Raw genomic sequence first — 16234 nt, 5'->3', positions numbered from 1 at the left:
ATGTGCCTGTTGTCTGTTCCAGTGGGCTGAGCTTCTCACAGGCAGATTGTGCTGGGATTATTTCTTTACCCTCATGCCCATGTTGTTCCCCCAGTGAATGGATGGCTTTGAATGAATGAATTAGAAAGGATTTCCATGTGCCAAGCACTATTGTTCTAAGTTCATATTTTGACACATTTCATCCTCACAACGCCTCTTTGAGGTATGCACAATTATTTGTAAATGGGGAAACTGAGGTTCATAGATGTTGAGTAAGATCCCACATGTCACATGGCTCCTAAGGGGTAGAGCCAGGATCTGGACCCCGCCAGTCCAGCTCCAGAGCCCACCACTGACCCACTGTACCTCACCCTCTCAGAGAATGTGGGGCCCACCCAGGAACCTGGCATGGGGAACAGGGAAGAACCCAGAGATGGCTGAAGCCAAAGGCCTACAATTCCCTCATTCCCTCCTTCACTGTCACCTGTTGTTGAGAGCCAGGGGCTTTTGCTTGTCAGCTGTGCCCAGTTTTGGCTGTAGGAAGAAGCTGGCAGCAATCCACATCTGCAGGATCATCAGACCCACGACAATGGATATGGTGAGGCTGAAACACAAGGTGGGGCCATCCTGAGGCAGCCTTTTCCTTTCTGCCAGACCCTTCTCTGATGCCCAGTGAGAGAGAGGAGACAGGTTGACCACCCAGCAGAACAATGATAATGTGAATTCCATGCTTTACGCTTACAAGGCATTCCCATGCTCACTATGCAGAGAAAATCAAGGCTCACAAAGGGGAGGTGACCGTCCCAAGACCACATGGTTAGGTCTTCTAGCTCCAGACCACAGACCATTACTCCAGGATTTCACGGATGTCCCTTTCACCAGGGGTGGCAGCTAGGTGAGTAGTTTAACAGGTTGGGAATTAAAAAATGGAATGGGGTTATCAGAAGTTCCTGAGAATACCACAAGAGAGTGGACAGGACAGGCTCTGCCTCCAACTCACAGGTGGCAAGTATGGAATCAAGAAGTTCAGAGCAGGGAGGGGCCCCAGAGAGCACTGCATGCTGTGTTGACATCCCCTGAGTGGCAATGAGAGGTAATGGCTAAAAGGAGGCTTTGGTTTCAGATTGCCCAGCTCCCAATCCTGAGTCCTCCCCCTGCTTGGAGGAAATGCTCAGTCTCTCTGTGCCTCTGTTCCCCGGTCTGCAAAATGGAAGGTAACACAAGCACCAAATTCATAGGCTGTTATGAGAAAAGATGCATACTAAATGCTCAATGAAGCCAACATTCACTTTGTCTTCCAGATGTGTAAACTGAGAGGCAGAGAAGTGGAGTAACTTACCCCAGGTCACACAGCAGACCCAAAAGCTTTGCCAGGATTTCCTGCCTCCTTCCATCATACTGTCTTGCCTCCCATTTTACCTTCCTAAACCTCAATTTTCCCAGCTGGAAAATGGACGTACATGTATCCCACACACACACACACGGTTATGAGGGTGTTATGGAATGGTGTGAGAGGCAGTCTTTTGTGAATGCTGTTTCCTCCCCCATAAGTTGCTATGATGGCCCAACTCTGGGTCAGGGCCAAGACCATGGGTCCACATAGCAGCTGGTGGGCACACCAGCTCTCAGAACACGGCAATGACAGGATACCCGCCCAGCACTTACATCCCGATGCCCAGCCCTTGCAGCATCTCCAGGCCCTGGTTGTGAACGATGGGCAGCACCAGGCCGTACATGATTGCCATGCCACATAGGCTCTGCACCACGTGAATGATGAGGTAGCCTAGAAATGAAGGGAGCCGGTGGTAACTCAAGGTCCTTCGTGAGCCACCCCCTATACCCCTCCTTGCAGGCCACCCTCTACCCTTCTCCTGCCAGACGCCCTGGCACGCTTGCTTATCTGTTTCTTCTGCCTGGCAAGGCCTCACCTTCCTTCCTGTTCACTTCCTACTCTACCTGCTAGGTGCAGTTCGAGTGTCAACTCCCCTAGAAGGCATCTGAGCCCTGCCCTGGGGCTGGATAGTCATTTTCTCCTCTGGGTCACCACCACCCTTAGCATATGTACTCCCTGGGTTCAAGACTGGTGGTGAGGAGGACCTAGAGACTATGTTTCCCCTTCTGTCCTGAAGGTCCCTCAAGGGCAGAGGCTAGGGCTGCTTCTGACCACCTCTCTCCTCCCCACTCACAGCCAGGACTCCCTAGGTGATGAAGCCATGTGTGTTGAATTGGATGGGTCACATATCGGCACTTACCCCATAGTATATAGGCTATTTGCCAGCCAGAGTACCTTGCAATGGCCACCTGAGGTTTCAAAGGAAAAAAAGAGGTCTCAGAGCAGGACGAAAACTTCATTACCTCTGCCATATGTGCCCAGCATCCCTTTCTCATTGGAAGTTCACCCACCAACCCAGTGAGGCGGGTGTCACGCTCACCCTCAGGTTTTGGCATATGGCTTAGTCTCAGATCAGAGAGAGACCTTGGCAGACTCACCACGCTCGCTGAGGAGGCCGGGTTATGGAACTTCAAAGGAAGAAAATGTTTATCTCCTGCCCATAGCCTCTTTATGTGCTTTCTGGAAAAGATGTAGGACATTAAGTTCTTTGTGCGTAATTAGAGTCCCATAGATAGCACAGGAAGGCCAACAGGGCTGATAGTAGGCACCGTAGCCTCCCTGTGCTGACTGCCTCTCACCGGGTAGCCCCGAGTTGCCTTAAAAGTCTTGATCTTTAGTCTAGATTATATTTTATAAAAATAATATGTATTTATTGAGTCATAATGGTGACTGAATCTGATAGAGATTATGTGTGGCTTGTTTCTTTTTTCTTTCTTTCTTTCTTCTCTTTTTTTTTTTTTTTTTGACAGGGTTTCACTCTGTCACCTAGGCTGGAGTATAGTGGCACCATTTTGGCTCACTGCAACCTCTGACTCCTGGGCTCAAGCAATCCTCCCACCTCAGCCTCCCAAGTAGTTGGGACTATAGGAACACGCCACCATACCCAGCTAATTTTTTTTATTTTAACTTTTTGTAAAGACAGGGTCTCACTATACTGCCCAGGCTGGTCTCAAACTCCTGGACTCAAGCCATCCCCCTGCCTAGGCCTCTCAATGTGGTAGGATTACAGGTGTGAGCCACTGTACCTGGCCTATTTTTCTTTCTATATTTTCTTATTTTTCTATGATGAATATATATTACCTATGTAGTAAGATTTAAAAGCAGTTGAAAACATAACCAGGTGTGGTGGCATGTGCCTGTAGTCCCAGCTACTCAGGAGGCTGAGGCAGGAGAATTAATTAAACCTGGGGGGCAGAGGTTGCAGTGAGCCAAGATCGCGCCACTGCACTCCAGCCTGGGCGACAGACCAAGACTCTGTCAAATAAATAAATAAATAAATAAATAAATAAATAAATAAATAAAGTTGAAAACAGAAAACCAATTTCATTGATTGCCTAACCTTATAACAATGTAAAGGAAAATGACAAAGGGGAAACAACCCCCTACAAGTCACAGCTTCATCTTTCAGTGTTCTAGTCCAGTCCTTGGCCCCGTGCATAAAGGTGAGGTTGATAGCATTACGTTCATAGTCTACACTCATATTTGTGTCCTGGCTTTTTTACTTCACATTCTATCTCCAGCAGTTTTCAGCTTGTTTTGTACTTTTCATGACCACTAAATTGGAAAGACTTGGAACAAATACAGAATGCAAATATCTCAATAATAATTTTTGTATATATTACATGTTGAAATGATAATATTTGAGATATACTGGGTTAAATAAAACATTATTAAGACTAATGTAACCTGTCTATTTTTACTTTTTAAACAGAGGCTACTAGAACTTTCAAAATTGAACATGTGAATTTCATTTTGTTTCTGTTTGGCAGCATGGAGTTGAGTGTGGTACCATCAATACATACAACGCACACAGTGCACACACTCATATTTACATTGTGCATGGAAAATTTCTGAAAGTATGCACAGAAAACAACAGTGGTTAACTTGGGGTGAAAAATTCGGGGTTTGAGTAGGAGGACGACTTACTTTACACTAAACATTTTTTGTAATATTTTTTAAAGCACCTGTATGTAGGTTGGAATAATAAAAACTAAAACGCTGGCACAAGGCTGGTGCTCTACAGTTTGTAGTATGATTCTCATCCTTGATGTCCTCTGCCTCATGGTTCAGATAAGGAAGCAGGACAGGGATCATCACTCTTGGGTGACAGGTGGGGGCAGGGGACAGCCTGGACAGGAATGCAGGCCTCCTCTCCCTGTGCCCTCGGCTGCACATCCATGTCCCTGCAGCTCCCTTTGCATCATGCTTGTCCCTGGTTGTGCTCAAATGTCTCAGTGAATATCTCCCAGCCACATGCAGACCAATGAGGGAAGGAGCAGACATGCGCCCACATCAAGCAGGGCAGAGGGAGTAGCAGTATCCAGACCATCTGTGGGGTCCAGTGAGAAGAAAGTAGAGACAGGGAGCAAGGCAGGGCTGGCAGAGAGCTGGGACCCTTCCTGCCAGGAGAGTCTTCTTGTGGGTGTCCTCTGCAAGAGACTCGCCCTTTGGGCAGGCAGATGAGGAGGATGTAAAGGCAGGATGCTCTTCAGAGCTGGAAATTGGCCTGAACTTCTTGTAAGACTGCGTGTGTGTGTGCACGCGTGCATGCGTGTGTGTGTGTGTGTGTGTGTGTGTGTGTGAGAGAGAGAGAGAGAGATGACCAGCAGGTACCTAAAACCCAACTGATATCTGCTTGCAAATGCTCACAACATGTTTAAAGCCATTCCCTCTTCCTATACTGCTATTCTTGAGATTGATGCCCCTTATCCCCTTGATTCAATATTCATTGATGTTCCCTTGAGCCAGATTCACCTGCTGGGGACCCAGTGTTACTAGCCCTGTAGAGCAAGGCAGGTCTGATACCCAGTAGAGGTGTCTGAGTGTAAAAGAAATAACAAGGTCTCTGGGGTCAGAAAGACTTGATCGTCTGCTAATTGCTTGGGCAAGTTATTTAATTTTGTTGATTTTCAGCTTTCTCAACTGTAAAAATAGGGATGAAAGGACTTATCCCTCAGAGTTGTTGTGAAATTGAAGTAAAGACTCTACACATAATGTTAGCTCAATGTAGAAGTTCAAATCAATAATGCTTTTCTTCTTCCTACTAAAAAATGTGGTTAGCCCTGGACCTTGCATTCACTTCCTAGGCCCACTGAAGGCACTATTGGAGATTCTGAGGAAAGCTTGTCATACATATTTCTGGTGAAAGACACACAAATGACTCAGAGAGTGCTTTTACCTGTAACAGACCAAAATGTGGAACAGATAGCTCACACACGTGAGAGAGGCAGGCAAAATGGTAGCCACCCAGACTCCTGAAATATGAAAAGTGATATGAGAATCCTTGAAAAATAAACATGAAATAGAATTTTTTAAAATGCAGAATCCTGCACCAGAAAATTCTAAGCAAATCAAGTAGACTTTAACACATTTCTTGTGTAAGTAAACTTTTGCTCATTTTCTGTTTTATTTTAGATGTACACACCCTTAGTATACTTCCTGCATACTCCTCTCATTTTGTACTAGTATTTTCACTCTACAGTGAATAAAGGAAGAGAAGCTGTGGAGTATTTCCCATATATCATACATAGCCTCTGTCCATGAAAAACGTATTTGACCTCTAATTGATTGCCACTTTTTTGGGAGGGGTATTGGTTACACCTCAACCGGGTACAAAGATAGCTGGGATCAAGATGTCTTGGCTATTCACTCACCCACCCTTCAGCAAGTTTTGATATTGAGAATCTAATTTGCTTTTAGAGAGACTGTGTGAGTTCATAAAAGAGGGATGTAGAAACAGGGAAGTAGGATGATTTGTTGGTTTAAAAACTTCTGTAGAAGTTGATTATCAATAGGTGCAAAAAAAGTATTTGACAAAATCCAACATATCTTTACAATTAAAAACATTCAACATCTGGTGTTCTGTTGCACAGTACAGAAACTAGAGTTAACAATAATGTGTTGTATATTTCAAAATAGCCAGAAGACAGGATTTTGAATGTTCTCACTATAAATAAATGATAAATGTTTGAGGGGATGGGTTTACTGATTTAATCATCAGTCAATGTATATAGGTATCTAAACATCACATTGTAGCTAATAAATATGTATAATTTTTATGTGTCAATTAAAAACAAAGCAAAACAAAAAAACACTACTCAACTTATTAGGAATACAAAATAATTTCCTTAGCCTGATAAAGAGCACTGCTAAAAACCCACAGCTAACATCACACTTAGTGGTAAAAGACTGAATGCTTTCCCCCTAACCTCAAGAACAACAACAACAACAAAAATATCTACTCTCACCAATTCTAGCCAAAATTGTACTAGAGGTTCGAGCCCGTGCAATTAGGCAAGAAAAAGAAAATAAAATGCATCTAGATTGGAAAGGAAAAAATAAAACTCTATTCATAAATGCATGATCTCATATATTAGAAAAACCAGGAAATATACAAAAAAAAGTATTAGAACTAATAAATGAGTATAGTAAGGTTTACAGGGCACAAGAGAAATATATAAAAGTCAATTGTATTTCTATACACAAGCAACGAACAATATGAAAATGAAATAAGAAAATGATTGCGCCGGGCGCGGTGGCTCACGCCTGTAATCCCAGCACTTTGGGAGGCCGAGGCGGGCGGATCACAAGGTCAGGAGATCGAGACCATGGTGAAACCCCGTCTCTACTAAAAATAGAAAAAAATTAGCCAGGCGCAGTGGCGGGCGCCTGTAGTCCCAGCTACTCGGGAGGCTGAGGCAGGAGAATGGCGTGAACCCGGGAGGCGGAGCTTGCAGTGAGCCGAGATTGCGCCATTGCACTCCAGCCTGGGCGACAGAGTGAGACTCCGTCTCAAAAAAAAAAAAAAAAAAAAAAAAAAAGAAAATGATTGCATTTACAACAGTATCAAAAATAATAAAATAATATTAAATTTAGCAAAAGAATGTACAACTTGTACACTGAAAACCACAAAAGATTTTGAAAAAATTTAAAGAAGACATAAATTACTGGGAAGACTTCCCACGTTCACATATAGGATATTCATTGTTAACATAGCAATACTACCCAAATGGATCTATAGATTCAACTCAATCCCTATCATAATTCAAATGTCATCTTAGCATTAATTGACAAGCTAATCCTAATATTAATATAAAATTGAAGGAATCAAGAACAGGCAATAAAATTCTGAAAAAGAAAAAGAAAATTATAGGACTTTCTGTTTCTAATTTCAAACTTACTACAAAGTTATAGTAATGAAGGCACAGTGATACTGACATAAGGACAGACAAATAGATCAATGGAATAGAATTGAGAATCCAAAATAAACCCTCATACTTATGGTCAATTTATTATCAACACAGATGACAAGACAATTCAATGGGGCAAAAAATGTGTTTTTTGACAAACGGTGCTGGAACAACTTGATATTCACATGCAAAACAATGAAATTAGACTCCTACCTCACACCATACATAAAAATGAGCTCAAAATTGATCAAAGGCCTACATGTAAGAGCTAAAACTAAAAAAGTCTTAGAAGAAAATATAAGAAAAATCCCTGTGACCTTGGGTTAGGCAATGGTTTCTTAGATATGACACCAAAAGCACAAGTGATATAAGAAAAAACAGATATGTTTGGCTTCATCAAAATTGGAAACATTTGTGTTTCAAAAGATATCATCAAAAAAAGTGAAAAAGTAACACACAAAATGGGAGAAAACATTTTCAAATCATGTATCTCATAAGGGATTTGTATACAAACTGTATAAGCACACTTACAGCTCAATAAATAAACAGACAAATAATCCAATGTTTACATGATCAAAGAATCTGAACAGACATTTCTCAAAAGAATATATACAAATGGCCAGTACATGTAAAAGTACATGTAAAGATACCAGACACTATTAGCCACTAAAGAAATGAAAATAAAAACAATAGTGAGATTCCACTGCATCTCCACTAGATGGCTATAAACAAAAAGATGGATAATAGTAAGTGTTGGCAAGGATGTGGAGAAATTGGAATTTCCACAGTGCTGGTGAGACTAAACAGCGATGCAGCTACTTTTGAAAACAGTCTAGCAGTTCTCCAAAAGGTTAAACATAGAGTTGTCATACATTTAACAGGCTATTCCACTCCTAGATATATACCCAAAATATGTAAAAAATATATATATAATACTTGTACATGAATGTTCCTAGCAGTATTATTTGTAATAGCCAAAAAGTTACAGCAACCCAAATTTTTATCAACTGATGAATGGATAAATAAAATGTGGTATATTCATATGATGAAACAGTAATTGACAATAAAAAGGAATGAAAAATAATTTAAAAATTTGGACACATGATATGATATGGATGAACCCTGTAAACACTGTGCTATGTGAAAGAAGCCTGTTACAAAGGGTGACATATTGTAAATAGGAGGAATAAGTTCAAGAGATCTATTGTACAACATGGTGACTGTAGTTCATAATGATATATTATATTCTACAAAAATGCTTAATGAATGTTAAGTATTCCATCACAAAAATGGTAACTATTTGAGGTAATGTATTTGTCAATGAGCTAGATTTAACCATTTTAAAATGATATATACTTCAAAACATTATGTTGTACAGAATAAATACATGCAATTTTATGTCAGTTTAAAAAATAAATACATTTGAAAAAGAGATGACATTATCATATTATTCCATTTCTATGATAGGTCTGGAATAGGCAAATCCATAAGGATATAAAATAGATTTGTAGTTGTTTAGGACAGGAAAGGTTAGAGGGAAATGGGTCACGATGCTTTGGGGAGGTGACGAAAAATGTTCTAAATGGTTGCACAATCTTGAGAAAATACTAAAAACCATTGAATGGTACCCTTAAATGGATGAATGTATGGAATATGAATTATGTCTCCATAAAGGTGTTTCAAGGCCAGGTGCAGTAGCTCACTAGCACTCTGGGAGGCCGAAGTGGGAGGACTGCTGGATTGCAGGAGTTTGAGACCAGCCTGGGCAACATAGCAAGACCCTGTCTCTACCAAAAAAATCAGCAAATTAGCTGGGTGTGGTGGCATGTGCTCGTGGTCCCAGCCACTTGGCAAGCAGAGTGGGAGGATTGCCTGAGCCTGGGAGGTTGAGGCTGCAGTGAGCCATAATCATGCGTCTAAGCCTGAATGACACAGTGATACCCTCTCGGGGCGGGGGGGGGGGAAGTTTCTTAAAAAGAAAGAAAATGAAAGCAGATTTCCTTTCCTTTCAAGTTCCAAATGTGTCCTTGTCCTTGTACCAGGATCACTAGGACTAGGCAATTGCTATATTCCAAATCTTAACCAATCCCAAAACTGCCATAAAGCCCACCCCAGAGGATGCAGAGGAAAACGTGTTTGGAAGGGAAGGATGAGACGAGTCTGGCTACAAGAAGGGTGAGTGTAGAGTTGCTCCAGCTAACAGCACGAACACCTTATGCATTTAATTTAACGCCTTTATCTTCCCAGACAAAGGTGAAGTATGGTCAGCTTGAAAGTTTCTCGTGGCAAGTGGGTAGCTGTTTTAAAGCTGGAAGAGACCAGGATAAAGAAACATTTAATGTTTTGATTGTCAAAATGTCTATATGTGTGATAAATACATCAAAACATGAGTGAACATGGTGATATATTCACCATAAAGCACAGAGACCAAGAAAGTGAGGTTTCCTTTAAAATTTTTTCTGAAAACAGAGACGAACATGTGTATTTCTAAAAGTAAGATTTAGAATGGGTATCACTGAAATTAAAGATTAGAATATACTCTCTCAGTGTTATACTCAGGGAATCATTATGTTGAACATAAATCTCCACTGAAGAAGAATAAAATTGTTGAAGGGCAATAGGAAACTATGGTACTGTGGAAGGGGCAGTATCTGTTCAGTGCTCATGTAAAAGGTAATTTTCCATGACACAAATATGTGATTTCACAGATGAGGAAACTGGGGCCAAGAGAGGGGTCCTGACTTGTCTTATGACACAGAGTGAATGTATCCAGGCATCTTGTCTAGGGTCCTTTCTCATCTAGGAATAATGAACAATTCTCATCCCTCCACAGGCAATAGACATATCACTGGAATATGTCATTTTCAAAGAAGACATACCAATGGCCAACAGGTATATGAAAAAATGTTAATCACCACTGATTATCAGGGAAATACAAATCAAAACCATGACGAGGTACCATCTTATACTTGTAAGAATGGATACTATCAAAAAGACAAGAGATAAGTGTTGGCAAGGATGTGAAGAAAAAGGAACTCTAGGATACTGTTAGTGTGAATGTAAATTAGTATAACCTTTTGTAAAATAGTATGGAGGTTCCTCAAAAAATTAAAAATACAATTACCATGTGATCCATCAATCTCACTACTGGGTATATATCCAAAGGAAATGAAATCAGTATATTGAAGAGATATCTGCACTACCATTTTCATTGCAGCACTGTTCACAATAGCCAACAGATGGAATTAACCTAAGTGACCAACAACAGATGAATGAATAGAGAAAATGTATTATACATTATATACAATGGAATACCACTGAGCCTTTAAAAACAAGGAAATCCTGCCATTTGTGACAACAGGGATGAACCTGGAAAACATCACATTAAGTAAAATAAGTCAGGCACAGAAAGACAAATACTGCATGATCTCACTTATGTGTGAAATGTAAAAGAGGTGAACTCATGAAAGCAGAGTAGAATGGTGGTTATCAGGGGCAAGCAGGGGTGTGTGTAGAGGGGTGGGACTGGGGAGATGTGGATCAAAGGATACAGAATTTCAGTTAGACAAGAGATTAAGTTAAAGAGATCTATTTTTTAAGTGACTTTCAAGTAAAATTTGAAAGATATAAATATACATTTCACAAAGAAAGGTCATTGTTTGGTGTTCTATTTTTTTCCAAATGTAAAATATAGAATCATTTTAGTACTTGCCATTGTCATTGAGACAAAATGGGCAATTTAAGATGAGAAATTTTTCAGGGCATGTTCATTTCAGCCCCAGCTTCATTAAAGAAAGGACTGTATCTTGACCCCTCTGTTTTTCTAGTCAATCCAGGGAGGTAAATCAGCTCTAACACATTTTTCTCCAAGTGTGCTCATCTCAGCCAGGTATATCAATGCTAGCAGCCACAAATACTACATGTGTCCACCTGCCATCAGTTACAAGCCCCTTGCTCAGTTTCCCACACATGTGTGAGAATAGGTGGCTTATGGATTTACCTTTGGTGATGCTGATCAGCTCTTTCACCTGCAGGATGACTGGGGTCAGGACCCCTGAATGGTTCGTGAAGGTGATGTAGCTCTCCAGCTTGTTTTCAAACACCTCCAACTCATCTCTCACATACACAAACACGCAGAACTCGATGACAATGAACTGGGGACACAGAGCAAAGGTTTCCAGGTCTCAGATGAGTCCAACTCAGCATGGGAATAACATATGGTTTTTCCCTTGGGGTCAAGGCCAGTGTCTTCCAGCCATTCAAAACTCTACTGAAAATGATTCTAGACACTGGGTATTCTAAGATGAATGGCATTTTGAGTTCTTGGGAGACAGGAATCACTTCATGGTCTGTTCTTTGCCCTTCAGCAAACAAGACAAGGGCCCACAAGGGTTCAAGAAACTCTACAAACATTCATAGAACCAGTGAAAAAAGAATGACTAACTTTGAGTAAGGTGTCATCTGGGGGACAATTGCAGCCCTATCTCACACTGATCCCCTGCACTGACCTTTGCAGGAGCTACGCTGGAGAAATGTACAAATGTTTCTTGTACAAATGTCATGGTTGCCCAACATCTTATCATCCTGTTGTCATGCCATTGTTTTTACAGTTCCTGCCGCCAGTTCACTCCACAAACCCAATCGTGTTTATCTCTGAAAGTGGAGTTCATACACTATCATGTTCATGCAACTGCTCAATATTGAATGATTTGCTAAATTTCCAGAGCATTTCACTTTATCCTTTCTCTCTCTTAAGATGGCAGGTCCCTCATACTATGTCTTATCTCCTTCTCATAGACCATGAGCTTCTCCCAGCCCAGGACTGAGCTGAATCAGCTCTCTGTCCTCTTCCAACTCTTAGTCCAGTGTTTGGCATAGAGTAGATATTCCATAAATACTTAAGAAACAATGTAATTCCAAATTTGTTATTCATTGTTGCACACAACTGTAGTTGTCCCTTAAAATCCATTCTCCTTTCTTTGGGTACAGAGCTAGACTACATTTCCCAGCCTCCCTTATATTGGGTATGGCTACATGACTAGGTTCTTGCCAGTGGAAGAGGAGTGGAAGGAATATATGATACTTCCACACCTAGTCCATTGAAACCCTTCACAAGCACCTCTCCTTGCTTTGCCCCCTTTTGTTGACTATGTGCAGATTGTGATGAGGTCCTCTAGGATGGTGAAGGCACATGATGGAAGAATTCTGGGTTCCTGAATGACCGCACAGAGGACTACAGCTTCCCCTACCTGAACACACAACTCACCACTCTGGTGGAGGTAAAAAACATATACTGTTAAGCCACAGGAATTTAGGAGGTTATCTGGTACTTCAGCATAACCTACCTAATACACTCACCTAAAATCTTAATCACAGGATTTACTTTAATAGGTATTCTCCTACTACGTTTAAAATGAACAGGAGACAATTTAGCCTTGCCATTTTTATGCATCCATTTTGACCCTACTTTTGACTCAGCCAGTTTATCTTAGATAATTTTGACCACACAAAATGTTTTGATTCTATGCTTAATAAAACATTGAAGTCAGAATTATGCCAGCACTTAAAATGTCTTGTTGAGAAAGCAAACTTAAAAAAGAATGCTTAATCCGCTTAAAAATATAGTATAGTAAACCAATTCTAGTTATCTGCTTTTATTTTTAAATTAAAATGAATTCAATTATTAATTTATAAGTTCAATAATTTTAAATTCAATTATTGAAAAAATTGAAATTATTTTGATCAGAATCAATTATTTTACATTTAAATGATTTGATTTTTGCTCACGGAAGAATTTATTGATCACAGATTCTACTATTGTTAAGTTTTCTTTAGGGATCACTATTTCTACCAAGTAAACTTTCCTGGCTCAAAGTTTGCGTATCGAAATATTCTTAAATATATTCTTCTTCTATCAGGTTTTAGCTGATAATAAATTTCACCATGTGGCATTTTAACCATTATGAGTCTTTTTTTGTAGATTATTTTTACTAGTCATATTCACCATGTGGGTAAAAGTGTCCTTGGAATCAAAATGGTGGGTTTGAAGCACTGTACTTCTTTGATTTACCAAGATTCAATTTTGACCCAGCTCTTTAGGAACATGCTGCTTACCTCAAATACTCCATAACCCTAGCCCCAACCCTGCCCCATTTATAAAATATAAAAAGGTTTCCTTAGAGCTACTTACAAGATACAGGCAAATGAATGCCAACACAATGGTTCCAATCATTCTGCTTGGAAATTGAAAGCAGGGATCCCACTCATATATCCTGGTTTGGAACCAAGACTTTTTTTTCTCTCTGTGGATGAGAAATAAATATCAAGAGATGAGAGGCTGGTAGGAAAACAAATGCCTGATTCATCTGAAAATAACCCCACCTTCTTTTTATCTTAGATTATATTATAGAAAGAGACCACTGTTAGCTTCCATGGTTTTCATTCTCCCCTTATTCTTAAGGACAAAAACTGGATTTTATTTTGGGCAGAAAATCACCAACCTAAAAGGTTAAAGTTCCCAACCTGTCTTGCAGCTAAGAGTGACCAGACTAAATCCAGGCCAATGACACGTGACCACAAGTGTCGTATGGAACTTTGGAGAGGCTGCTCAGATGGAACTAACACAGCTGGGAAAGCTTCTTTGCCTTGCCTTGCCTTGCCTGCTGCCTGAAATGCAGATGTGGTGGCTGGTCCAAGCTGGAGCTCCAGCAGCCACATTGGACCATGAGACAGCATTGAGGATAGAAAGCATATACATGATGCTAGAACAGAAAGACAGGTGATTGGTGAACTGATCCAGGGTCAGGATGGACTGCTCACCTTCAGAGTTATTTTATAAGAGAAAATAATACATCTTTCTCTTGGTTGTGTCACTATTGTTTTGGATTTTCTACTACATGTAGCCAAACTGAGTTCTAACCAAATTACTAGCTTTGCTACTGTGTGACCATGGACCAGACATGTCCTTTCACTGGGGCATATGCCCACATGCATAGTGAAAGGAGCAGATGTGGTGGTGGCTTATACGATTCTGAGATCTGGTACTTTTGCCTGGCAACATCTATATCCTCATCTACTGGTAACAGCACCTCAGTTTTGTTTTGTTTGTTTCTTTTGTTTTTGTTTTGATACATGGTTTCACTCTGTTGCCCAAGCTGGAGTGCAGTAGCATGGTCACTGCTTAAGCAGCCTCGACCTCTCAACTCAAGTGATCCTCCCACCTCAGCCTCTCAGGTAGCTGGGACCACAGATGTGCACCACCACACCCGACTAAACTGTTCATTTTTTGTAGAGACGGGGTCTCACCATGTTGCCCAGGCTGGTCTTGAACTCGTGAGCTCAAGTGATTCTCCTGCCTCAGCCTCCCAAAGTACTGGGATTACAGTCATGAGTCGCCATGCCCGGCCTAACACCTCAGTTTTAATTTGGGGAACCGGGGGCGGGATTACAGGCATGAGTCGCCATGCCTGGCCTAACACTTCAGTTTTAATTTGGGGAACCACCACTCTCTGACCCTGGATCTTAGCGGGTAAGCAATGCTGATCCCACTTCCTGGCTCAGGGGGAAGGGGAGGGACATGTGACTCAGGCTTAGCCAATCAGTGCACTTCAATCACTGCCACAGTAAGTGGTTCTGGAGTGGCGTGTGATCCAATTTGATCCAGTGAAACACATTTGTGGGACTTTTGTTTGAATAACTGGAAAGGAGCATTCGTCTTCTGGGCTTAAACCAGGAGGGTATAAATTTAGAGAGTCTGGGCGCCACCATGTGGAGGAATCCCACCTAACTGTGAGGCCCACACATAAAAGCAGAGCTGAGGGGAGATTGAGGGAGAGAGACCTAGTTCTGATGATATCAATTAAGCCTCTGGATCCAGCTTGCCTGAAACTGACTACCTCTAGACATTTTAGTGATGGGAGCCCATTAATTTCCTTTCTTGCTTTAATCCGGTTTGAGTGGGGTTTCTGTTTTTAGCAAATGAGAGTCTTGACCACTATAGTGCCTTTCTGGCCATCCCAAGCTCTGCTGCATCATCAGGGCTCATCAGAGTGGGTGCAAACTTGCAGGCGAATGAACAGAACTGTGGCTTACTGAGGGCGGGGTGTCCTCAGGAGCTGCTTGACGTGCTCTGCCTGGTGCGTTTCCAGGACAGACTTTTCTTCCTGTAAGACAGCAGACAGGCTTACACTTTGGCTCACAAATTCTTGTTAGGGTTTTGATCTTGTTAAGGCGGGGCAATGGCCACAGAGGGCAGGATTTGGGGTAGGAGTTGCTTTTTTGGATTTAGCCATGCTGTGGTCAAGATAGGTCTTTTCCTATCCCCTACACCCCACTGTTGAATTTGCCCCCTGTCAAAGAAGTTGTATTTGACAGTGGTTAAGGAAGAGCCTCCACAACTGAACTGTCTAGATTCCACCTCTGGCTCTGCCACAGGTTAGCCATGTGAAAGGAAAATATCTTGGGCCCCCAAAATTACTAAGCTAAAGGGAAAAGTCAAACTGGGAACTGCTTAGGGCAAATCTGCCTTCCATTCTATTCAAAGCCACCCCTCTGCTCACTGAGACAAATGCATATCTGATCGACTCCTTCGGAAGGGTTAATCAGAAACTCAAAAGAATGTAACCATTTGTCTCATCTACCTATGACCTGGAAGCCTCTTCCAGTTGTCCCACCTTTCCAGACTGAACCAACGTTCATCTTACATATGTTGATTGATGTCTCATGTCTCCCTAAAATGTATAAAACCAAACTGTGCTCTGACCATACTGAGCACATGTTGTCAGGACCTCATGAGGCTGTGTCACAGGCACGTGTCTTCAACTTTGACAAAATAAACTTTCTAAATTAACTGAGACCTGTCTCAGATTTTCAGGGTTCACAGCTGGGTGACCTCAGGCAACTCAACTCACCTGTCTGCATCCAAGTTTCTGAATTCAGAATATGAGGTGTAGTA

The 16234-nt window shown here is 41.4% G+C and overlaps 1 protein-coding gene across 3 annotated transcripts in view; it reads right to left on the bottom strand.

The window, feature by feature from the left end:
• LOC103219166 (stimulated by retinoic acid gene 6 protein-like) overlaps nt 1–16234 on the bottom strand; it is a 67062-nt gene that overhangs the window by 5629 nt on the left and 45199 nt on the right. For all 3 annotated transcript variants that reach the window (XM_073021788.1, XM_073021789.1, XM_073021790.1), the window contains 8 exons: nt 15373–15443; nt 13472–13583; nt 11282–11435; nt 5271–5346; nt 2470–2551; nt 2232–2280; nt 1645–1762; nt 464–583 (listed from right to left, as the gene is read on the bottom strand). In XM_073021788.1, the coding sequence (XP_072877889.1) occupies nt 464–583; nt 1645–1762; nt 2232–2280; nt 2470–2551; nt 5271–5346; nt 11282–11435; nt 13472–13583; nt 15373–15443 (782 nt within the window). The remainder of the gene's footprint in view (nt 1–463; nt 584–1644; nt 1763–2231; nt 2281–2469; nt 2552–5270; nt 5347–11281; nt 11436–13471; nt 13584–15372; nt 15444–16234) is intronic.

Source organism: Chlorocebus sabaeus, chromosome 12, assembly GCF_047675955.1.
Source record: "Chlorocebus sabaeus isolate Y175 chromosome 12, mChlSab1.0.hap1, whole genome shotgun sequence".
Classification (NCBI taxonomy): domain Eukaryota; kingdom Metazoa; phylum Chordata; class Mammalia; order Primates; family Cercopithecidae; genus Chlorocebus; species Chlorocebus sabaeus.
The sequence above is the reverse complement of the archived record's forward strand: the minus strand, read 5'-3'. Positions and strand labels throughout refer to the sequence as shown.